Source organism: Pristis pectinata, chromosome 1, assembly GCF_009764475.1.
Source record: "Pristis pectinata isolate sPriPec2 chromosome 1, sPriPec2.1.pri, whole genome shotgun sequence".
In the NCBI taxonomy this organism is placed as follows: Eukaryota; Metazoa; Chordata; class Chondrichthyes; order Rhinopristiformes; family Pristidae; genus Pristis; species Pristis pectinata.
In genome coordinates this window covers 43,838,797-43,864,434 of record NC_067405.1, presented here as the reverse complement: position 1 = coordinate 43,864,434, position 25,638 = coordinate 43,838,797, and the positions used below count along the sequence as shown (strand labels likewise).

The 25,638-nt window shown below is 37.7% G+C and overlaps 1 protein-coding gene across 1 annotated transcript in view; it reads left to right on the top strand.

Annotated features, from left to right (window-relative positions):
* ubr3 (ubiquitin protein ligase E3 component n-recognin 3) overlaps positions 1–14,499 on the top strand; it is a 202,964-nt gene extending 188,465 nt beyond the window's left edge. Inside the window, 4 exon segments of the mRNA XM_052029328.1 lie at positions 1,647–1,829; positions 3,729–3,938; positions 5,134–5,273; positions 12,148–14,499. Of these exon segments, the coding sequence (XP_051885288.1) occupies positions 1,647–1,829; positions 3,729–3,938; positions 5,134–5,273; positions 12,148–12,265 (651 nt within the window). The 3' untranslated portion in view covers positions 12,266–14,499.
* The last annotated feature ends 11,139 nt before the right edge of the window (positions 14,500–25,638 follow it).

Here is a 25,638-nt window from a genome sequence, read left to right as displayed (position 1 = left end):
TGTGGTGATCTGATCTCAACTATGAGGGCCAGATATGAAAGTAGAATGAGGGAGGGTATCAGCATTTGTGAAATGACACCCATCAAACATTTTCAGGCAAAAAAGCTGGAACTTAAACTAATGGAGGCTGTTTCTGAAATTAGTATTCAAGTATACGAAAACTACATAAAAATGTGTAGTTTTCATATACTTGAATACTCATTTCAGCAAGAATATTGGTGGAGAGGAGTGGAGTTACATTGGAACATGATGATTATGCCTGGCAGATAAGAATTCCTGATGAAAGGTCATTGGTTTGAAATGTTAACTCTTTTGCTCTCCATAGATGCTGCCTGACCTGCGGAGTATTTCCAGCACTTTGTTTTGATTTCTGAAATACAGGGACTGGGTCTAGAAGGGAGAAATGGCTAGAATGAGTCGATAAAATACTTGCGGTGAGGGGGAGGGGTAGATTAATGGAGGGGAAAGAGAAGTTTGGGAGTTATAATGTCTGAAAGATGGTTAACCTTACCTCAGTGATCCCAGTGATCTGTGGTATCATGTAACCGGCATGGAGAAAAATTCAGTTGGTAATTTCACAGCTGTTTCCATGGAGCTGGAAATTAACAGGGGTAAACTTAAAAACTAATAGTTTGTTGCCTCAGATCAGAAGTCATAACACAAAATGTTTATAACATTTAGTAGATTAGATTCTCTAAATAGAAATATTGTAGAATCTGCTGTCAATCAAAATATTACAAATTGTTAACATTTAACACTATTATATTGGAATTATAGATCTTGTATTGAATACGAATAAAGATCAGCAGTGTGTGCAAATATGGTACCTTAAATATATTCAGATAATATTTTTGTCCAAACACTAGAAAGCAAAGGTATGAATGCTCAGGATTAAATGACAACCACGAGAAAGTGCTTGGAAATAAATACATGGCAAGACGGATGCTTTACTAATACAAATACGTAAAATACTGGAAACACTTGGCAGGTCAGGCTGCATCTGTGGAAAGAGAAACAGATAATGTTTCATTTCAGAGACTCTGCCACACTTTGTTCGGTTTGGTTGTACATACTGAATTAGTACAAGTAGTAATTGGTCATACAGCTTGAATGTTTATGTTGATAGCCAAGGAGTACTGTCTTAAGTAAATAGTGGTTCACCATGTTGTAAATCATAATATCAGATCCATTAAATCTATTTCTACCTCAATAGTCATCGGAAGAGTAAGTTTCTTAGAATAAATATTTATTCTTTAATGGTCTTCATTCCTGTTTGATCTTAAAATATTTTTGTGGTAACAATACATGACTAATAAAGATATCTTATTTCCAGTGATATTAAAATTTGACAAGTGAACTATGCATAATTAATATTTGATAGTTTAAATGTTTTTTCCCAACTTTTGGTATAATTATGCAATATAAAAGCAAATCCTCTTATTTTGAGAATGATTAGAATGTCAATTGTCCTAATTATCTACTCATTTTTCATTAGTGATACATCAACATCATAAAGTCATGCTGCCATGAAACTGTCATGATGTTTGCATGAAATGACTTGTCAGATTAATGTGTTTTATAGTTTATTGTCTCAGTATATTACAACAGATGGTCTGTGTAAAAATGACATTTTTATTCCTCATAAGCAAACAGAAGAAGAATTTGGGATGCTTGCCAGATATCTTGGGTTACTGCCATCCTCTCTTCATTCGACTGATGAGGTCAATAGTTCTTCCTGCCTCGAATGGCCAGTAGCAACTCTAGATATTGTTTCTCAGTGGTGCTTGGAAGTAACAACTTCTGCAGAGAGTCACTCAGAACAAGTAATGGTAAGTTTAATTATGGTGCTTTCCATACCTAATTTGTAATATCTTTTAATAAATGTCTGCATTCACCTTTTTGATTTTTTGCTACTTGCTTGGCTCTGAGTTCCAAATAAAATCAACAGTCTTCTACGCAAAAATACTAAGAGACAACCTTGTTAAACTCTTGCATTGCTATTTAAGTGACTCTGTGGAGCTTATTTCTATAAGGAAAACCAAGCATTATTGTAAATGACTATATACATCCCAGAGAGAAAGAGGGCAGCTGGTTAAAACCTTTGATCTAATATTACCCAGAGGAAGAAGAAGAATGGGGAAGGGATGCACAGTTCTGGTAACATGAAACCATTCCTTGCTGTTTCAGTTCTAGTGGCATAACATATAGAAAGGAAATACTGTAAATTGAAAACTTTGTTGATATATAAATATATATTATCTATCTATCTATTTATTTATTTATTTCCTGGTACATTTTGTAATGTGTATTTCTCCTCCTCAGAATTATAACCAGAGGGATCAGAAACAGTAAATTTTATCGTCTGTAACTATTTAAATTAAGTATTTAAATAATGACCACCACCACTGTCAATCCAGGTTCATCTGCAAATGTTTAGATAGTTAATATCTAATCAGGCCTGGTTTTAAATTATTTGCTCAAATGTATGGTATCAAATGAATAAATGTAAGTACATAGCTTTGCCATTTTTCAGGTTTGAATTTTGATATGTTTTTCTGGCTAAAGTATGCTTTACATAGACCTTTCATGAAGATGTTCTTTAAAAAAAATGAAACAGTGATCGTTTAGATTTTATTAGATGAAGTTCCTTTAGAACTAGAAATTGCATCGACTTACCATTCACAAGTCAGTAAATCATTTGAGCACTGGTTACTCCAGTTTCAAAATTAATTGATAGAGGAACTGCAATAGGCAGTGAATAAAATTAGTCTTGATTGAGTAGTCCAAGTGGATTACCTTGGCTTTCACGTGGAATGTTAGGGGATGTATGGAAATATTGGCAAAACCACCATTTAAGAAATGAAAGACTGTCACAATTTAAGCAGTAGCAGGTGCTGTTTCAATATTAAGAAATGATGATTATGGAACAGCATATTGTTTCAAGAAACTGCTGTAAAATATTTCAAAATGTGATGATAATTAATATCACAGATTATTAATTTTTTTAGAGGAGGATGGTTGACAAACCATTAAAATTGTAGCTGTTTCAATGATATGAATTGTTAGGACAAAAATGATGCATTGCTTGAATATAATTTGTAATGGGAAATATGTGAAACTTGTGTTTATTTGTAGTAGGCAAACAGGCACTCCCTCTCCTCCCTTCCCAAGGTCTGCCCCTCCTAGTTATCTGTTCCTGTTCCACAGAGCTTCCTTTCAACAGTTCACTTAATTCCTTACCCTTCTCTCCTCAGTTAACACCAGCGTACTGCACTCATTGTAAGTTCAGATGTTTAATTTACCCCTTGGAAGACGGTTCTGCAGGAAGATCAGTAACCTAAAACATTCACTACTTCTCATCAAAGATGCTGCCTGATCTGCTTTCAGCTTGTAATTCTAAAACAGGAAAAATTAAACACTATTGCACTTCAATGATGAGCCTGGAAGATTGGTTACTTGCTGCAGACAAAGCTTGTTTATTATTATAAAAGAGCTGCACTAGAATTTTGTAGACACTAATTTTAATGAATTTAATGAAGTGGAGCAGAAATGCTGGATTGGTCTGGTTGGGCTGAAAGACTGTTGTTGTGCTATATATCCCGTGTAATCCAATGGAATAGCCTAGTCGCATTTTCTCAGGCAAGCATGGCAGTAAAAATTCTTTCATCTTGACATATGACTGTCATGGCTAGTTCAAGATTAAATTAATTTCTCCATTCTACTTTCAGAATCTACTTGTTCAGGACCCACAGTGGCCATTACCATGTCTTCTTCAGCTACCTGAGAATTACAATACCATCTTTCAGTACTATCATCGTAAAGCCTGCATTCACTGTTCAAAAGTTCCAAAGGATCCAGCACTTTGTCTAGTGTGTGGTACCTTTGTATGCCTCAAAGGTCAATGCTGTAAACAGCAAAGCTATTGTGAATGTGTACTGGTGAGTAAATAGATAAGGCAAAACACAATTTCTGATTTACCTGGTCAATATTTTATGGGGAGTTAAGTCCTAGTGTAGTCTTCCGTGAAGCAATTAGAGGGTGGGAGACAATGGAGCCTAGACAGATGCTTTCAGTTACATAGTCATTAAAGTTATTCCCCAGCCCACATCGGTATAAACTACTTCTTTGTTACACACCTGGTAAACTCCTCCTAATATCTTCCCTGGCTTGGCATTTTTGTTTAATTAGAAATGTTTTTTTTGTGTATTACAGGGATAATAGAAATGGAAGTTGTTTGACTTTTTCATGGAAATTCTCAAGTGCATCTTTATCATTAGAAACAGTTGCACTACAATTCTATCTTCCAGTCAACTTTGGTATTCCAGCATCTCCACTAGTTGGAGTGCATCATTGCACCAAATGAAGTTCCTTTGAGAGATAACTGAAATGATCCTGAATGATTTATCTCCTGATTTTTTTTTTGTTTGTTCTGTTCTTGCTCACTCCACCGTGACCTTTTTCAACGTTAAAGGTGCTGTACAAATGCAATGATTTGGCATGTAAACTTACTTGAAATTCTGGGTCTTCACAGCTTGCACTGATTATGATCTATCTTAACATATAATTGTGGTCATAGAATGTTCTACTTCTCAACATTTAACAGTATTGGTTTATTATTGTCACTTGTACCAAGGTACAGTGAAAAACTTGTCTTGCATACCATTTGTACAGATCAATTCATTACACAGTGCATGTTCTTTCCTTATTGCACTGTGTAAAATTCTTGTGTTTGCCATTAGCTTGGAGAAAATTTAGTTTATTATTCAATGGTCAAGTGTTTAAAGGGGCTATTCTCCCTCGGATAATTATTGTGCTGTTGACTCTTTTTAAGTGAAGATACTCATGCAATGAACTGGAAAAAAAAATTAAGAGAATGGTTTACCAAATTGTAATAATGTTAGTTGCACTTGATCGATTGATTGACTTCCATAAGAATGGTTACATATATATTTGATCTAATTTTCATTTTGGTACAAATCAGATTGAAATCACTGAAAAAACAATCAGAGGTTGACCAGTTTTCTATCCATATTCAGAATGATCATTAGCTCCATTTTATTTATTATTGTTAAATGTAGGTATAATTTTTTCCAAGTATTTTATGATTCTAATTGTATTATAATTTTATAACAGCACTCCCAGAACTGTGGAGCAGGAACAGGAATATTCCTTCTGATTAATGCCTCTGTAATTATCGTCATTCGTGGGCACAGATTTTGCGTGTGGGGATCTGTCTACCTCGATACACATGGTGAAGAGGACAGAGATTTGAGGTAAAACATTTCAGCAGCATTTCTTAGGAGTAGTATTTCTATACTAAATGCAGGTTATATTAACATTGTTGCAACCTTACTGGACTAGTAAACCAGAGGTCTGATTTAATAATTTATAGAATGTGTATTCAAATCATAGTTTTATAATTTCACTTCACTTCAAAGAGTGGCACCTAAAATGTGGCTTGTCAGTTATGGCCAAAAGGCCCAAGGATGAGAGAATTGTCAAGAAAAGCTTGGCAGTCAGCATCAATTGGCAGGAGCACTTCAAAGATCTCCACAACCAAGGCTCTGTCTTTGACCTTAATGCATAGGCCATAGCATGTTTCATGCTACATTCTCCATGCTAGCCTCAGCCTGACAAGATTGGAAAGTTGCCTTTGTAACTCCTGTTCACAGAATGCCATCCAGTCAATCAGTGTACTCTCAATCATCAGTAAAGTGATGGCAACTGTCATTGACAGTGCAGTCAAGCGGCACATTCTCACCACTAACCTATTGTCCAATTTGGGTTTAAACAGCACTAGTTGCCTTCAGTCCTCATCACAGCATTGGTCCAAACATGGACCAAAGAGCTGAATTGCAGAGATGACGTGAGAGTCATTGCCCCTGACATCAAGGCAACATTTGTTCAAGTGTGGTATCAAGGCAATATGGTAAAACTGGTCAGTGGGGATCAAAGACAAAACACTCCAGTGGTTGGAATACTAACTCACACAGTGGGTTGTGATTATTGGAGGTCAATAATTCTAGCCCTAGCACATCACTGCAGGAGTTCCTCATGTCAGAGTTGTAGGCCCAACAACCTTCAGCTGCTTCATCAATTACCTTCCTTCCATCATAAGGTTGGAAGTGGGAATATTTACTTATGATTGCACAATGCTCAATTCCATTTGTAACTTCTCGACAAATAAAGCAGTTTATGTCTGCATGCAGCAAGACTCCCTAAGCAAACATGCCTCTCCAAGGTCTGTTACAGCAAGAAATTTTGAGGACAATGAAAACATGTCAAAGATGTCCTCAAAGGCTCCTTGAGAAACTGTCAATTTGGATGTTGTGTTAACTGAAATAAAGACTAAAATTAAAAGATTATTGCTATTTCAGTTTTCATAATTCCATGTGACAAAGGAGGTCATGTGGCCCACTGAGCCTGTGCCATCTCTGAGCATTCCCATCCACCCCATTTCCCTAATTATTTTCCATACAACCTATTTGACCATTGAGGCCGTATTTACACCCAGCTGGCTCCAATACACCAGCCATATCATTCGCATGCTGAATACCAGACCTTAGATATCCATTCCAAAGTGTGCTACAGCAAGCGATTGCCAAATAGAAAAACAATTCAAGGATGTGCTCAAAAGCTTCCTTGAAATATCCCCACTAAATCATGAGGATTTAGTGCTTGTCAAAATTGCTGCTAGTCAAAAAAAAATTATAAAGACTAATTAATAGTTGGCCATTTTTGAAACAGAAGACTAGAATATGAAGGGAAGTTTTATTATAGATATACTAAACATGGTTTGATTGCTTCTTGAATTTGGATCATATTCCCTAGGCTCATATTCCCAAGAATAGAAGTTTAAGGGTACTTTGATTGAAGATTTTAGAGAAGAAATTAGTCGGGTAGAGATACATACTTATTCTGTTGGTGAAAGAGTCTAGGACAAGGGGTCATAAATCAAAGGCAAGGCATTCAGGAGAGAAGTTAGGAATCAAAAGGTGATGATAAAAAAAAAGTAGATTTTTGGAGCCAAACTAGATGAATGGAGTTAAGATACCGATAAATCACTATCTCATTAAATTGTTGGAACATGGTGATCAGGTGGATTAAAAGGGGATTACCAGGATATTGCCAGGACTAGAGGGCCTGTGTTTTGGGCGAAGTTGGCCAGGCTAGGTCTTTATTCCTTGGAACATAGGAGAATAAGAGGCATTTCTTATAGAAATGTTTAAAATTATGAGGGGCATAGATAAGGTGGATGATAAAAGTCTTTTTCCCAGGGTAGGGGAGTCTAAAAGTTGGAGGCATAGGTTTAGGGTGAGAGGGGAAAGATTTAAAAGGGGACCCGAGGGGGAACTTTTTCATACAGAGGGTGGTGAGTATATGAAATGATTCGCCAGAGGAAGTGGTTGAGGCAGGTACAACAGTATTATTTAAGAAGCACTTGGATAGGTACATGGAGGGGAAGGGCCTGGAGGGATATGGGCTGGATGCAGGAAATTATGGGACTAGCTAGCTGGGCACTTTGGTTGGCATGGACTGGTCAGGCTGAAGGGCCTGTATTGCTCTATGACTATCAGCTGAGTTTTTGAATTTGTTAAACTTTTTTTATGCTTTCATTTATATATATTTCATATATTTACTTTAATGATTTAATTAATTTTTAATAGTTTTGGAATGTCTCTGTATGTTTCTGAATGTCCGAAATGCTCAAACGTTATGTTTTCACAGCTTTAGCAGCTGTCAGATTTTTTTCCAGCATTAATGTGTGGGGTTCGTTTTGCCCTTGCCTCTCACCACTCCAACCACAAGTGACATGGTTTCCTACTGTCATCACAGGGCCTCTCTGCTGAGCTTGGGAAATTTGCACATGGCTAAGTGCGTGCAGTTTACAGGGCAGCAGCAGCTTGCTGCTGTTGGCTAAACCCTCCCCCCTCCCCGTTATGTAGGTTTCATAAATTAAAGATAGGCAACATGAAGTGAAAAATGGTCATAAAATTTTGTTAATACTTTGCCTCAGTCACAATTTTCCACTTATAGTAAAGCTAGAAATAAATTTTGTATTCTATTTTGCACATTTTTGCAGTTCCATGGCTCTGTTTTCACAGGCATGTGTATTTTTGTATCTTAGATCTTCTATTTGATCCAAATTTCAAATAGTTGGTAATATTCTCATCTGAAGTTATACTTCCTTTTACAAATCAAACTGAATCAAAAGCTTATTTTGAAAGATCTACACAGGAGACTGCAGATGTTGCAACTGGAGCAAAATTCAAACTGCTGGACAGGTCCTGATACATTGTCTCGGCCCGAAATGTCAACTGTCCCTCTGTCTGATCCACTGAGTTCGCCCAGCGGGTCATTTTTTTTTTAACTTTCCTCCATTAACGTTTTCTCTTGCTTATCTACTTCTGCACAATCAAGTAACACTTTACTGTAGGAGACAGAGAGTAGTGGTGGATGGGTGTTTTTCTGACTGTCTGTAACAAGCGGTGTACCGAGGAATTGGTGCTGGCAACTTTGTAACATATATAAATGACTTGTACTATGATGTAGGATAAGTATGTAGGTAGTATGATTAGTAAATTTACAGATGATATAAAAATTAATGTAATCTTAGATAGTGAAGAAGGTTGTTCAAGGATACAGTGGGATTTTGATTAGCTGAAAAGTTGGGCAGGGCAGTGGCAAATGGAATTTAATCCAGACACTTTGTGAAGTCAAATTCTCAGAGGACATATCAAATAAATGGCAGGGACCTTAGGAGCATTGATGTACTGAGAAACCTGGGGTGCAAGTCCATAGTTCCCTGTAAGTGGTGACAAACATGGTGAAAAGGGCATTTGGCATGCTTGTGTTCATAGGCTTAGGCATTGAGTGCAACAGTTGGGACATCATGTTGTTGTTGTACAAAACATCGGTTTACTTCACTGAGACTATTGTGTGCAGTTCTGGTCACCACACTACAGGATGGATGTGGTAGCAATAGAGAGTGCAGAAGAGATTACCAGGGCTGTAGTTATAAGGAGAGGTTGGATTATTCTGAATGGAACGTAGGAGGCCAAGGGGTAACCGTATTAAGGTTTATACAATTATGAAGGGCATAGATAGGACCAATGGTCAGAATCTTTTTTCCCAGGGCAGGAGAGTCTAGAACAGGAGGGCATAGATGTAAAGTGAGAGGGGACAAATTTAAAGGAGAGTGGAGGAGTAAGCTTTTCACACTGAGAATGGTGATCATCTGGAACAAGCTGCCAGAGGAGGTGAGGCAGATACAACTACAACATTTAAAATGCATTTGGATGGGAAAGGAATATGGGCCTAATGTGGGCAAATGGGATTAGCATCACGGTTGGCATGGATGAGGTGGGCCAAAAGGGCCTATTTCTATGCTCTGTTTCTTTGATTCTATGCATCTTTAAGATCCTTTGCCACATCTTAGCTGCTGGAGAAATGAAAGAAACTGGAATGTAATTACCACTTGTCATGGGCCTCCAGTGCAAGAAACAACCTTCCACCATCATCCTCTGCTTCCTACCATCAAGCCGATTGTGTATCCAATTAGCCAGCTCTCCCTGGATTCCACGCGATCCAACCTCTAGCCTACCATGTGGAACCTTGTCAAAGGCCTTACTGAAGTCCTTTGGTCACATCATCAAAAACTCAGTCAAGTTCATAAGACATGATCTCCTATGCACAAAGCCTTGCTGACTACCCCTAATCAACCCCTTTCCAGATGCATGTATATCTTATTCCTCAGAATCCTCTCCAGTAACGTCCCTACCACAGATGTTAGTTCCCAGGTTTTTCTTTCCCGCCCTTCTTAGATAAAGGCACAACATTCACTACCCTCCAGTCGACTACCACCTCATCTGTGGCTAACGATGATGCAAATATCAGCCGGGGTCCTACAATTTCTTCCCCAGCCTCCCACGGTGTTCTTGGATATACCTGGTCAGGCCCCGGAGATTTGTCTACCTTCATTCCCTGTAAGACGTCTAGCACCTCCTCTACTGTAATGCAGACCATCCACGTGACCTCCCCATTTACTTTTCCCATTTCCAAAATCTTCGTGTCTTTCTCCACAGTAATAACAGAGGTGAAATATTCATTAAGGACTTTGCCCATCTCCTGCTGCTCCACACAAAGATGTCTCCTTTGGCCTTTGAGGAGACCATATTCTCTCTCCAGTTACTCTTTTTCCCCAAAAAAACTAAAATTTCTTGGTTCTCCTTAATCTTCTCTGCCAGAGCTATCTCATGCCCCCATTAAGCTTCCAGTCCAGCCATGTTTCTGTAATGGCTGTAATATCCCAGTACCACGTAGCTATCCAAGCCCCAAGTTCATCTACCTTACCTGTAAGGCTTCTTACATTGAAATAAGTGCAGTTTAATCCAGAAGGCTTTCCTCAGTCCCTGCTGTTCTTCTGCCCGTCATAAGATATCTTTATTAGTCACATGTACATCGAAACACATAGTGAAATACATCTTTTGCGTAGAGTGTTCTGGGGGCAGCCCGCAAGTGTCACCATGCTTCCGGTGCCAACATAGCATGCCCACAACTTCCTAACCCATATGTCTTTGGAATGTGGGAGGAAACCGGAGCACTCAGAGGAAACCCATGCAGACATGGGGAGAACGTAGAAACTCCTTACAGGCAGTGGCCGGAATTGAACCCGGGTCACTGGTGCTGTAATAGCGTAACGCTAACCGCTACACTACCGTGCCTGCCTTATGTTTATTCAACTTACTGTCACTGACTTCTGCATCACTTTCCAGCCTCTCATTTGCCTCCCTGCTGCTAAGGCTCCCACCTCTCTGCCAAACTAGTTTAACCCACCCTAGTAGCACTAGCAAATCTGCCTGTCAAGATATTGGTCCCCTCCAGTTCAGGTGCAACCCATCCTCCTTGTATAGAACACTTCTGCCGCAGAAGATCTCAATGGTCCATAAATCTGAATTCCTACCCCCAACACCAACTTTTCAGCCATGTATTCATTTGCCATATCCTCCTATTCTTACCCTCTCTATCACGTGGAATTGGAAGTAATCTAGAGATTACTACTCTCAAGGTCCTGCTTTTTAACTTCTTTCCCAGCTCCCTATATTCACTCTGCAGGACCTCATTCCTGTCTCTACCAATGTCATTTGCTCCAACCTGCACAACGACGACTTCTGGCTGCTCCCTACCCCCCTAGAGAATGTTTTGCAGCTACTCCAAGACATCCTGGACCCTGGCACCAGGGAGGCAACATACCATTACGGAATCCCTTTTATGGCCACAGCAACACTTGTCTGCCCCCCTATCTGTCTTCACTCTTCTCTGCTGAGCCTCAGAGCCAGTCATGGTGCCACAGACCTGGCTACTGCTGCTTTCCCCTGAACAGTCATTCCCCCCACCCAGCCTCCCAATAGCATCCAAAATGGGTTACTTGTTTTCAAGGGGAATGGCCACAGGGGAATTCTGCACTCTGCCTACACCCTTTTCCTTTCCTGCTGGTCACTCAACCACTTTCTGCCTGTACCTCAGGTGTGACCATGTTGCTAAAACTCCTATCTGTGATACTCTCAGCATCTTAGATGATCCCGAGTGCATCCAGCTCCAACTCCAGCTCATTTACAAGTTGGTCAGGATCTTCAGCTGGTCACACTTCCCACAGGTATAGTCCTCAGGAACACGGGAAGTCTCCCTGATCTCCCATATCCTGCAGGAGGGGCATTCTACTGCCCTAATTGCCATCCTGACTGCTCCTGAGACTAAAATGGAAAACTTAAAGAACCTTACCCACATCTGTCACCGAAGCTTCACGAGTCAAAGCCCTTTTACTTGCCACTCTTAAACACTGGCCCACTCTCACAATGGCCACTCCACTTGTTCTGTCCTCTTCAATGTTTCAGATTTACATGTGGGATGCCCTGCCAATAAGGAACGGGTTTGGTGAAGTTAACAGTGGTAGATTTACAAAAGTTCTTTCTTGTCACATTGGTTAATAGTAAGTATAGGGAATCTGCTTCCAGATGAAATTCTGGACCTCTGCATTGCAGGACTACTAAATAGCCTGGGGATGGTGAACATTTGATGTCTTATTTAACTAAAATATGTACTTAGTTGTGCTGTTTTATATACACTTTTTTTCTCTTTTACTTCTAGGCGTGGCAAGCCTCTGTACCTTTGCAGTGAGCGGTATAAAGTCTTGGAACAACAATGGGTGACACACACCTTTGATCACATCAATAAAAGATGGGGTCCACATTATAATGGATTATAGCTGACTTGTGAATCCTTCAATCAAAGTCATCAAGCAGCTTTGCTTCATCTGAATGTTATGGAGTTTATTTTTAAAAGTAGCCATATTGTTAAAAGCAATCCATAAAAACATTATTCTGCATATACAAAGGTGCTATTTATATCACATCTATGGCACTGTGTGAAACAAAATCCCAGCAACCCTATAAGACTCTCTCTCTAGGAATGGGCTAAACTATCTCCTATAAAGTAAAGAGCTTATTATTTATTTGTTATATTGAAGCAATTGTAGCAATCTGTGGAAGTATAAAGAAGCACAGTTTTAATTCAGATCTGTCCCTCACCAAAATGAGCGAAATGCTTAAAGTATAAGGCCAATACAGCATGTTTGAAGTGTGGTTAGTTGATTCTCATTTCATCATAAGAGGATGCACCCCGAGGAGAGTAAAACTGGTCGCATACATGTTATTGCATTACACAGAAGTTTGCTGCACTTGTGGCAATTTTCTGATAAGTCTCTGCTGAGTTTTTCTACATTTTTGAGAGGTTTTGATTTGTAATTCTCTCCATAACATTTATTAAGTTCACTGTAACTTGCCCAGTTTATTTAAAAAATATATAAGATAATGTTTCAATGTATAGAAACTTTGAATTAAAAGCAAACTAGGCTGTAAAATCTTAAGTCTCGGAAAATTTTGTTCCTTATTTTGTTAACAATAACTGTTCAAAACAATTTTTTGGAACTAAATGCTAATAATGGAATAATTCTTTTTGCCCCAGTTTTGTTTATTTGATATCATAGCTTCTTGCTTTAAGTTTATAAGCCCTGTACTGGATTGGTGTGTTCATTAAATTTGGTCACCAGTATTCTCTTCACAGACATAACAACCTTGACTATCAAAAGTGGCACAACATGCAATGTCACAGCATGATTGGATCTGAACTACACAGGCCATTCCTGCAGCAAATTATTGTTTCAGATGTACTCTGTCAACCCTAGGCTTATCTGTGTTGCAACTGTGAAATGTAATTGCACCCATTTACTAAACAACAAGTAATTCAGATGATTGTAGGAAATGTATTCTAATTGAAAAGTACAACTACCATATTTTGTAGACACTGCTGAAATTGTCTTTTCATTATAGAAATAAGTGATTTTAAAATTTGGAAATCTAAGAATAATTTATGCATGCTTTATTTTGTGCCTTTTCCTTATATTTTAAAACATTCAGTCAAAAGCTGAAAAGTTATTTCATAGTTTTGTAAGATGACCTTAATCGAGACAATTTTAAATGTCCAGTTTAAAACTCCGTAAGTCATTGTTATTTTTATGTTTCATGTTCATATCTATTAATAAGGAACATAGACTTGATGATAGTGTTAAAACTGAAAATTCCACCACTAGGAGTATATTAAAATTGCATAATCAGGGAAGTAGTTAATAAAATGCTGCATTTCATAAATATCAATAGGTAGAATTGTTACAAGATTATTCCTCATCATCATGGATTATCCTGTGGACTTGTTTACAAGGATTCATTTTGTAAAACATTTGGAGCTACTGAAAATTGATGTATAATAGCTAATTTGTTATTTGTCTCAGTCACCAAATTGTTCACAGTTAGTACATTCAGATCCTATTAGAAAACATAGTTTAATAACATTTGCCACCTTCTGATATTATGCAAAATGACTGACAGACCTAACGTCTTAAGTCAATTACACCAATTTCCTCTTTATTAAAAGAAGGACCAGTAAGAGTGAAGTGCAGAATGGAAGTTAACCTTTAATAAACAACATCAGAGGATGAAGCAATGTAGCTCCAGCATGTGATTATAAATTAGACAGCAGCAAGCACAGGTGTAATGAATGCACCTGTTAAGGCTATGGGTATGAATCTCCTAAGTTACTTATATATAGAGTATTCTTTATTGTTCTAACTCTCAAAGTTGGTAATGGGCTTCCCTTTACTTTTTATTCATGTGCTAGTGGAGTTTGAGTGCCAGATATGCAGTTGATTTTAAAATGTATTTGAATTCATGCATGCTGCTGAATTAGGCTTCATTTTACTTTTCTGGTTTTGTAAGACCCACTTTACAACTTACCATTTTAATGCAAAAGAGTGGTGTGTAATTTGCAAATAGAAGTTGAGTATTCACTAGAGTGTTACCCTGTATGAATGAGTGTTAAATACAGTACATTACTGTAAAAGCTGAACATTTTCTGGCACCTTGAAAAGTAAATCTTAGGCTTAATTAAAATGACTGTAAAATATGTTAATAAAATTATGTAATTCATGTTTGTCTTTTTTAAAAAAAAGATTTTCAGTAACAGCTCACAATACTGTTCCTATTCTGGGCCTAACCTGGTGCAGGTTTTTCTGCAGAATGAGTCCTGGAGAATTGCCATAACTTTGCACTCCAAGAGGAGTCCCAGCTTCAGAGTTAAATCTGCCAGGATTTGCCCACGGTTTGTTTCAGCCTCTCTCCTAACTGATTTTATACCATTTATTTTGGTTGTCTCACATTATTTGCTTCATTCAATGTGCAGCATTTTAAAGTTCTCAGTATCGAGTTTCATCTCATTAAAAGTAGTCTGTTTCTGCTTCAGACTACAAGCCTCCCCCTGTGCTCAGTTTAATGTCATGTGTCATTTTGATTAACACAGGACTTATTGAATCCAGGTCATCATGTGAAACAGTAATGTCACAGTATTAATCCATAGGTTCTTCCATACTTCCTTAGTCTGACACTAGCTGGTATAGTGCACACACATTAAAAAAAAGGCAATATAACATCCACTTCTAAAACCTTGTGTAATATTCCTTGCAGAAGTTTTCTGAATGTATGGGTGCACTGCATAATAAAGCTTTCCCAAATCCATGTGTTGTGACATGGATTAAGTTTATTCCTCAAGCTGCATTTGGGAAAAAACAGATGGATCAGGGACAAGTTTTAAGGCTGTGTATAGTGAAAGTTGTGTAGTCTGAGTGGAGATGATTGGGTAGTTCTCTTATCATGTTTGAAGGCCACTGTACTGTCAGAGTGAAATTGATTTTATGTATTTAATTCATATGTAACCACACCCCACTCTGAATTTTTCTCAGGAAACTGCTGCTTTGGAGTAGGTGCTGTAGTTTATGTTCACTCTTTATATAGTCTATATTTTCTAAGTATGACTTTGCTTGTAGAGTAGATTACATCAGATTTTTAAAACAAAATCATGTGTTAAGCATTGACAATGGCATTATCTATAAGACTTTGACATAGACCTGGGACTTGGGATTATCTGAAATCTTTTTTTAAAACACCATAAATATGATTGATCAGTCTCCACTGATAGGATATATTTTTGAGAGCCGGTATGATTTTCTCAGTAAAGTCATAGGTGTGATTGGACACAGATCTCTGCTCTAAGTCAATGTTGGCTGCCACTTGCTGTTATTTCCATTTAGGAAGTATAATTATTTTTACCAGTTATTGATAAAAGATGAATTGGTCCTTAGTTAACCAGGTTTGTTTTCTTTTTTTGAAGACTTGACACATTGGCTTGATTTTGATCCACTGAGGTTTCTCATTTATTCTTTCAAATGTAACAGCTTTTTGTAGGTTTTGTCCCTAGCCTTATGCTACAGTTCAAGTTATTCCTCCATTTATTCCTGACTACACTACACATCCATCAAAAGACAAAATCAATCTGTGCAGATGCTGTAACTTCTTATCATTAATTTTTGGGGCCACTACCTAAATCTAAAGGATTGTGACGAGGTGAAACTTCTTTACAACCAAAGTTATAATTCACTGCCTCTGGACTCTGGTTGTTCAGTACTTGAGTTAATTCAAGGTTAAGATTGATGGATTTTTGGCTGTTTTAATTTAACTTTGGGTGCTGTTTGGATTAAGGGAATTGAAGGATTTGGAGTCCAGGTGGGAAAGTAGACAAGGCATAGAATCAGCCATGGTTGAATAAACCCAAACCTGATGAAATACCATTGTTACTTGTTGATGTAGACATTTCTAACATAATAAATAGCAAAATGTTGCCAGGGTGATTTTGATGAGAGTTTCAACAACCAGAGCTCATTGGTTCAGAATTTATAGACAGTGGTACTGATGTTACATAACTTGAAGAAAGCGCCTCATAAAGATCTATTGATTGGTGTTGAGAGCTTCCCAATTTCTGATGGTTATTCTTATCAGATACCAACTGAACAAGATACCTGGCTCACCTTTGAGCTACCAGTCACATTAAAGAATTCTCACAGACTATGACCTGGAAAGGAAAATGCACATTTTTTAAATTAAAATTTGAAACATTAAGATGAGAACATATGCACCTGATTAAGGTAGAAGCTGAAATATTTAAAAGCATTTGTTTAAAAGAGATTATAAAGCCTTTGCATTTTGAAATAGTTACGTAAAGGAATTACAGTATAAGCACAAACTTGTTTTTTTTAAGACTAGAGAATTTTCTAAGCAGTAATTATGACCCTATTTGCCATTAAAAACTTATTTATTCCTCTTGAAATAAGAAATATTTTTCAGGTTATTTTATAGTCATACTAGTTTGCAAAGACCAAATATTCATGTAATGGTGTTCTGTTGTAAAATCCAAGCAATCACAGTTCATCATTTTTGCATCAGAACTCCCCCCCCCCCCCAACTGCGTATTTAGCAAGTTGTCTTTTTCTCTCCCCTTTTTAGCTTGTTCCTCAATGACAGCAATTGTAAGATACAGAAAAAAAGCAAGAGGCATGTTCAATTTTAAGTTCAAGAATGGTATCTTGGAAACTGTGGAAAAAAAAACATCTGCAGAAACTATAGGACAAGTTCTGGAATAGGTATAGCAATTTGCTCTTAAGTTTCATCTACAATGAATTTGGGAATAAATTTGGGATGCTGCTGGATAGGACGCCAATATTTTATATGCTGTTGCATTGAAATGGCATCAAGAAATTCAAAACTGTCCCTTAAGTTATCTGCTGTTTTTGCTGGAAATGAAAAGCAGTTGAAAACCCACTGTTCTCTAGTGAAAGCAGCTGATGTACAGAATATTTTCCATAATTCATTCTGGCATTGTTAACACAGTAGGCAGCTTAAAGGATAAATTAAGCCTGTTAGACTGTGGCAAGAATTTTGTTATGGAAAGTTCACCTGCTGTCCTTTTGTGAAAATCCAAATGAACCACCTAAACAGCTTGTGTTGGTACAGAATAATCAGAACAATGAGGAAGAGCTTATTGTTTCATCTACTCAGTGCATCAATTGATGTATGTACATACTTTCAGATTTAGTAATGGCATTACACTCTATTCAGTTAGTACATCTTCAGTTATGGCCAGTTTTTCATCCTTGTAATTTTACCTTTGCCACATTGAATCACCAAAGATGCTGCAAACCAATTTGTCATGAGGTCCAAAGAGCATTAAGAATGGTGATCTTCCTGCAGTACATTTTTTTTTCATTATTAATCCATATTCTGTCCTTTGTCTGAATTAGCTATGAAAACTCTGCCTAATAGCAGAAGAATTAATAGCCTCTGATTTTGGGGGTTGAAATAGTTCTCAGTTTCACATCCAATTCCAAAATCTTTTCCACGTAAAGCACAAAAGTTCAGATGAATCTTTCAATTTTTCTGAACCATCTGTGTGACCTAACCCACTCTTCAGATTCCCAAGGGTGATAATTTTTTTTACTTTGGTAGAACGTAAGAAAATGGAGGAGGAGTAGGCCATCCAACCTTTTGAGCCACCTCTACCATTCATTTAAATCATGGCTGATCTTCCGACTCAGCACCATTTTCCACCCCCCCCCCCATCACCATATTTATTGATTATCTTAATATTCAGAAATCCATCTTTATTTTGAATGAGCACAATGACTGTACCTACAAAGGTTCACTGCTTCAGAGTGAAGATATTTTTCATCTCAGTCCTTGTTCTCAAACTACAGCTCCAGTCTTTGACTTTTCCATCAGCGAAACCTCCTCCCTGCAACTAGCCCATCAAGTCCTTAAAAAATTCTGTAGGTTTCAAATGAGATCTCCTTTCATTCTTCACGCACCCATACATTGGCCTTCAGTAATTTGTGTACAAGCACATCCAAGTACTACTAAACATCAGTCACTATTTAACAGGCACTACTTTTATGTTCACCCAAGTAAATTACCTCACATTTTTTTCACATCCTATTCTTACCTCTCACTCAGCTTGTTCATATTCCCTTGAAGCCTCTACACAATCCCATAGAGTTTGGTATCATAAGCAAAACTGGAAATCATTGACACAGATTGTGAATAGCTGGGCAACCAAGCACCAATCCATGTGGTATGCTGTGAGTCACATCTGCCAATCTAGAAAATCTGTTTATCCCACTTCTTGCTATTACTAATTTTCCATTCACATCAATATATTACCCATTAGTTCCACATGTTCTGATCTTGCTGTTCAACTTCCTGTGTGGGATTTTATCAAATAAGCCACTTTAACATCCAAATACATTACATCCACAGGTTCCCTCTTATTTATCCTATTAGTCAAACATGATTTTCCTTTCATTGGTCCTATGTTGACACTGTACAATCCTATTCTTTTCAAGCTATTATTGCACCTTTCATGATAAATTCCAGCATTTTTCTCCACCACAGACATTTGGCTAATAAATCAGTAGTTCTGTTTTCTCTCCCTTTTTTTTTAAAACAGTGAGGTTACATCTGCTCATCTGCAATCCACGGGAAGAATTTCAGAATCTATAGAACCCTGGAAAATGACAATCAGAATACTCAGCATCTCTAAATGCAGATGTAACTCACTAGGGTCATGTTTCAAGGGACAGAAGTTCCCTCCTCGAAGTCCCATCTCTCTCACAGTGCATCCTTGATAAGAAAAAAAAATGAAAACACTTATTTGAAATAATGTTAAAAATGTAAACCACACAAGAAGGCCATTAGACCCATAGTGTTTGTGTCAGTCAAGAAACAGTTACTCAATTAATCCCACTGTCCAAACCCAAGACACATGGATGGCCCTGCTGTCAAAACTCTTCAAGTACATATCAAAGAATATAAATGAAAAATCTTAATTTTTTTTTAGTCAAAGAATTTTAAACCTTTGTGTGTGTCTGCCTCTGCTATCCTTTTAATGCCAGATCCCGTACCACCTTCTTAAAGTATTGTCTCAATTCCCTTCTCATATTTTTAATCAATTATTTTAGATCTGTTTTTTGTGTTAAAGGAAGTTTTTTTTTTACTTACTCTATCTTGATACCCTAATTTTATGCACTTCAATAGATTCTCTCCTCAGTCTCCCACATTCCAAAGAAAATAATGCTAGTTTGTCCAATCTTTCCTCTCAACCACAATTTTCCAGTTCTGGCAATATCCCCATAGATCCCCTCTGCACCCCCTCCAGTTCAATTACATCTCTGTAATGTGATGACAAGAACTGCATGCAGCATTCAAGCTGTGGTCTAACTAGTGTGTATACAGTTCTAGCATAATCTCCCTGCTGTTAAGTTCCTGCCTTGGTTATTAAAGGAAACATCCCATATGCTATTTCTAACCATTATATAGGCCTGCCTTACTACTTTTAGGGATTTGTAGTTCCTCAAATTTTCCACACCACTTAATATCCTGCTGTTAGTTATATATTCCCTCACCTTGTTGCACCTACAAGGCCGTAAGAAATAGGCATTTGGCTCATCAAACCCTTCAATAACATCATGACTGGTCCAACTTTTCTTAAATCCACTTCACCCACATTCCTCGGTTCCTTACTGATTAAAAAATCTATTTCCACTTTGAATATATTCAAGGAATCAGTTCTCATAGCCTTCTGAGGCAAGGAATTCCAAAGACTTACAAATTGAGTTTATTGTCATATGCACGTGTATGCACAGATGCAATGAAAAACTTACTTGCAGCAGCATCACAGGCAGATAGCATCATATAAGCAGTATTCACAAGAAAAACACAAACATAAAGTATACACAATAAGAACAAAAATAATGAAGTCCATTTTAGTGCAAAATGATCATAGTGTTGTTAAACTGTAGTGATTAGGGTTTCGCCAGTTGGTTCAAGAACTGAATGGATGAAGGGAAGTAACTGTTCATGAACCTGGTGGTGTGGGGCTTCAGGCTTCTGTACTTCCTGCCCGATGGTAGCTGTGAAAAGATGGCATGGCCTGGATGGTGGGGATCTCTAATGATAGATGTTGCCTTCTTGAGGCAGCGCCTCCTGTAGATACTACCGGTGGTGGGGAGGGATGTGCCTGTGATGTATTGGCCAGAGTCCACTACTCTCTGCAGCTTCTTATGTAGTCATGTATTCAAATTGCCGTACAACTCTTTGCAATAAGAAATTTTTCATTTTAGTTTTATTCTGAGACTGATGCAAGACCCTCCCATGAAGAGAAAAATCCTGAGTTTCCTGTCATAGAGGCTTCTCATTTTTCTAAACTCCAATGAGCTCACACTACACCTGTTCAACCTCTCCTTATGAGGCAATTATTTCATACCAAGTGAACCTTCTCTGAACTGTCTCTAATTATAGTATACCTTTAATTAAAATACATTGCCTTACACAATTATGGATTAAAATGTTAATTGCTACTTTTCTGCCTGACTAATCAGATCATCTAAAGGTTCCTGAAATCTGGAGCTTTCCTTTTCACTATCAACCACATGGACCTATTGCATCATCAACAAACCTCCAACGTGCCCTCTACATTTAGGTCTTAGTCATGAATACGAGGGACTGAGTGCCAAGCCCTGTGGAACCTCACTGGTAACAACCTTGCAGTCACAAAAACATCCATCAGCTAATACCCTTTGATTCCTGTCACTCCACTGAACCAATTTTCACTGCAGTTTGCCACAGTCCCTTGGACCCATTTTTCTTTTTGCATTTTTGACCAACCTATTTGGGACCTTGTCAACAGCCATGGTAGCATCCACATAAGCAACGTTAGATGCATCACCAACCTTCTTTACCTCCTCAAAAAAAATCAGTCATTAGTTATACATAGCTTTCCCTTAAAAACTCAGTGCTAAAGATCTCGGATTAATTTGTGCCCTTACAGAAAACTCCTTAGAAATAATAACAATAACTTGGCCAACACTGAAGTCAAACTGACTGACCTGTAATTACAGTATAACTCTGATAATCCCCCATCAACCTATTTGGAAATCCTGAAGGCTCAGCATCTGGCTAACTAGGTGCTGATTCTCATACATCCTTTCAGTCACAGGTTCCTACGCTCCCTTTCACTTACTAGGGCCCTGGTTCCCATGCTTCTTTCCACGTACCTGGTTCTGTTTCTCACACTTAAAACTTATCGAGGCATTGTTTCCCACACTCCTTTGAAATTTACTGGGTTCACTGGGAAATGTATTATTCTACTGTGTAACAATTTAAAGTAAATTAGTCCAGAAAATCTGCTAGTGAAGCACCAAGGTCCTGAGTACGCCAGATTAACAAAGTTTACTGTACTGGGTTTATCCCCTTCTCATTTATTAAACAATAGCTCAGTGTGGCTGCACTCCAATCCTTCTGTAGCGCTCCCATAGTCTGGAAGGATTGAAAAAAAAATATGGTCAATCCTTTTAGGAGCCTACAATACATTTCATCTGAGTCTGGTGGTTAATTTACTTTTCAAGTTCATAAACCGCTGAATGCATTATTCCTTATTACATTTATTCTCTCCAAAATTTTCACCCTTGGTTCTCCTTCACTGCAGCATTGCTATCATTGCCCTCTTAAGCAAAGACAGCAACATCTTTTGCTTCCACACACAGGTTGTCTTTACGGTCCCTAATAGGCAGTACATTTTTCCTTCATTATCCTTCTGCTCTTTATGGATTCAATAAACATCTTGGGATATTCTTTGATTTAATCTGCCAGTATTTTTTCATATCTTCTGCTTTCCTCATTTCCCTTTTAATTTAACTGCTATGCTATTTATACCCTTCCAGACTTTATGCTGTATTAATTAGGTTCTTAGTGTCTCAGATAAGCTTCTCTTTTGTGTCATATCCTCCCTCTCGGCAACTTATCATTCCATGAAACTCAAGATTTTGCAGTCCCATCTTTTTCCTTGCAACAGCATATTTATCTGAATGCCTTAAATTTCCTTCTTGAATGCCTCCCATTGCTCTGAGGCTGATTTACATTCAAATAGCTGGTTTCACTCCAGCTTTACTAAAATGTAGCCGGCGCTTCAATTTACAGCATTACTGGTAGAAATTGGCCTTCTAGCTATGATTCAATCAGTAGCAAGGAGAGGTTGTCCAGTACAGGCTATTTGCATCTTTGTAACTAAAGCAATGGAAGTAAATTGTCAGCTTGGATTGCCCTGCCTAATCCATCTGCCACTGGTTCAAAGCCAATGTTGCCATTCCAAGCTCAAGCCACCATCTCACCAATTCACAGAGGCAATGGTGTATCAAAAGCAAAATGCTGGAGGAATTCAGTGGGTCAAGTCATACCTGTGGAGGCAAAGGGATAGTTGATGTTTCAGACTGATGCACGGACTTGACCCAAAACATTGACTATGCCTTTGCCTCCACAGGTGCTGCTCCACCTGCTGAGTTCCTCCAGTAGTTTGTTTTTTTTTGCTCCAGATTCCAGCATCTGCAGTCTTGTGTCTCCAGGCAATCATATATATTGGTTGGGAACAAAAAAAAAACCCAGAAAGGAGTAAGATGATACAAAATTCATAATTTAAAGTTAGATTTCAGAAACCATCTGCTAAATCAATAAAATTGAGTTCTATACATACAAGCTATCTAACATTTCCGTTGATTAAGTATTGCTACTCTGAAATTCAATAAACAATATACCCAAATTCTGAAACACCTCTCAAATGTATTAAGTACACAAAACATAAGAAAAAGAGATATAGATAAAAGTTTAACAGGTGTGCAGAGATGCAAGATATTAACAGTATGTTTCTTCACCCTGTGATCAATAGTGATAAGCTCAGAAGTAGAAAACTGAACAGGTCATGAATCAGCCAATGCATTTAAAAAATAAAGTCACAGTTAAATACATTGAGTGAATTGATATTTCTGATACAGTTACAAGCCAATTATGCATTTTAAAAAATGATATAGGTGATGTACTTGATTTATAAAGAATACATGTACTTAACAATGAATACATTTTTCATCTTAAATGTTCATTTATATTTAGAATCTCTTTATGCTGGTAAAGTTTATGTTGGTTGAGTTTAGATGAATAATCAGTAATAGTTATTGAGCTGATTCTTAAGCAAAAATGTTACAGTAAAAACAAATGTTTTTTTTTGTATTGCATGTTTTTTTTTACAGCAACAAACTCAACGTCCTTGCCAGAAGTAGAAAACTGAACAGGTCATGAATCAGCCAATGCATTTAAAAAATAAAGTCACAGTTAAATACATTGAGTGAATGTTCTATGTGATATTTGCCTAACCCCTCATTTAACCTTATTAACACATCCTTCTATTCCTTTCTAGCTTTTGCGTCTGTTTGGTTTTAACCGTAACTACTTGTTGTGGGAGTGTTCCACATCTATTCTCTGGGTAATGAGGCTTCTCCCGAATTCCTCACTGAATTTCCTGGCTCCTGGTTCTGATAATGGGCTATATGTGGATTCATCTTGTCTACACACACCTTGACAAACCTTTTCATGATCTTGAAGGCCACCCCACCCAATATCCCCAATTCTTTTCCCTAGAAATCATTCCCTGCCTGTTAAATATAATTTCTTATACATCTTATTGAATCTATTTGCATCTCATCATTAGAATCTGAGGATCAGGACTGTTCACAGTATTGTTAAACCAAGATTTTGTTAGGAAACCCAGTCCAAACATCCCTGCTTCACAAATTTATGTCCTCTGGAATAGAACCCCAAATACTTTTGTTTGTATGATCATGTTAATCTGCATCACTACTTTTAATGTGTCTGAATCTCCAGATATGGTTTCTTATTCTTCCCAACAAGTCCTATCACCTTTCAATCACACATAATTAAATTAATTTGCCAATAACATGCCCATTTGGTTAGTTTATTGACTTCCCATATTTTGTTACAGTAACCCTCTGCATTGACTATACTGTCAGTTTGTCTGCAAAATTTAAAATTGCACTTTTAAGTAAACTCATTAGGCAAATAATGAATAATAATGGCTTTATAATGTCTATGACTCTATTTACACTATTTGACAGCCAATGTATACCCTTATAAGCATTACTTCCAGTATGTATGAATTCTGCTTCCAAGATTATCGCCCAACCACCATTAGCTCTATTTAGCATGGATATCACCACAACCTGACTTCCTTCCCTCTGCTTTCTAATTATGTGATAAATTGCAAAGTTAGTCACCAATCCTGGTCTTTATACATCCATGTTTCAATTATTTCTTGTAGCCCATGGCTAGCAGCCAAACTCTACAAAACACATTGGAAAAAGACGCCAAGTTTACATGAGCAACAGATTATTGTGAAAAAAGATTAAAAGGAAAAAATAACCATCCCAGAACAGAACACTGGGCAGTATTTTCAATTTGAACAGGCCACACACAAGCATAGTTAATGGCTTGTGATGTGAGAATGTTAAAAGAATTGATTATGGCTTAACTGGAAGAGCATTCTCCATTTTTGTTTCATCACAGAATTGGGAATGAAGAGTTGTTGCAAGAGGCATCTGTGACAATTAAACTGTGAGGTACTGACTGAAACGAAATCTTCATGAGACAAGGAAATGGAGTTGCAAAGTAGTCTCTCATCTCATCATTTGCAGTGGAGAGTTCCTAGTTCTTGCTGTGGCTTAAAGTCTCGGCTGGCCTAATAAATTGAAAACAACAAGACAGTGGCCATTTGGCTGAAGTGATGCAAGAAACTGTGAAATATTTCCTGGGATATCAAAGTCCTCAACAGCAAGTAGAAGGGCTCATTTTCAGTGTGGGAATACAAATAACTTGCGGCTTAGATTAAAACAATGAAATATCTATGTGGGAAGACTTGGTTATGAGACCCACGTGAGAAAACTATCAGGAGCAATCAGTTCCATGCTGCTGTGTCTGATTGGGTCAGTTAGTATTTAAGGAGCCCCAGCATTCTGAAAATTTGGTGTAAGAACATATACAAGAAGGAACTTCTTTTTAAAATATTGAAACTTCAATATATCACGTCATTTTATGTGACAATTCTAACAAAGAACTCCATACTAGCTAGAGGATTGAAAGTCTACATTTAACAGACAGGTAAAGGCCACAGCATAGGAGTCCAACCCCTCCTGCTCCAGCAATAACACTCCCAAATGCCAAGAAAGTAAAATTGTATTGCTGAAAATGCCCACGACTAGCTCTGTAGGTGGTCCTGCCTGGCCTTCCTCAAATGACAACTTTCACT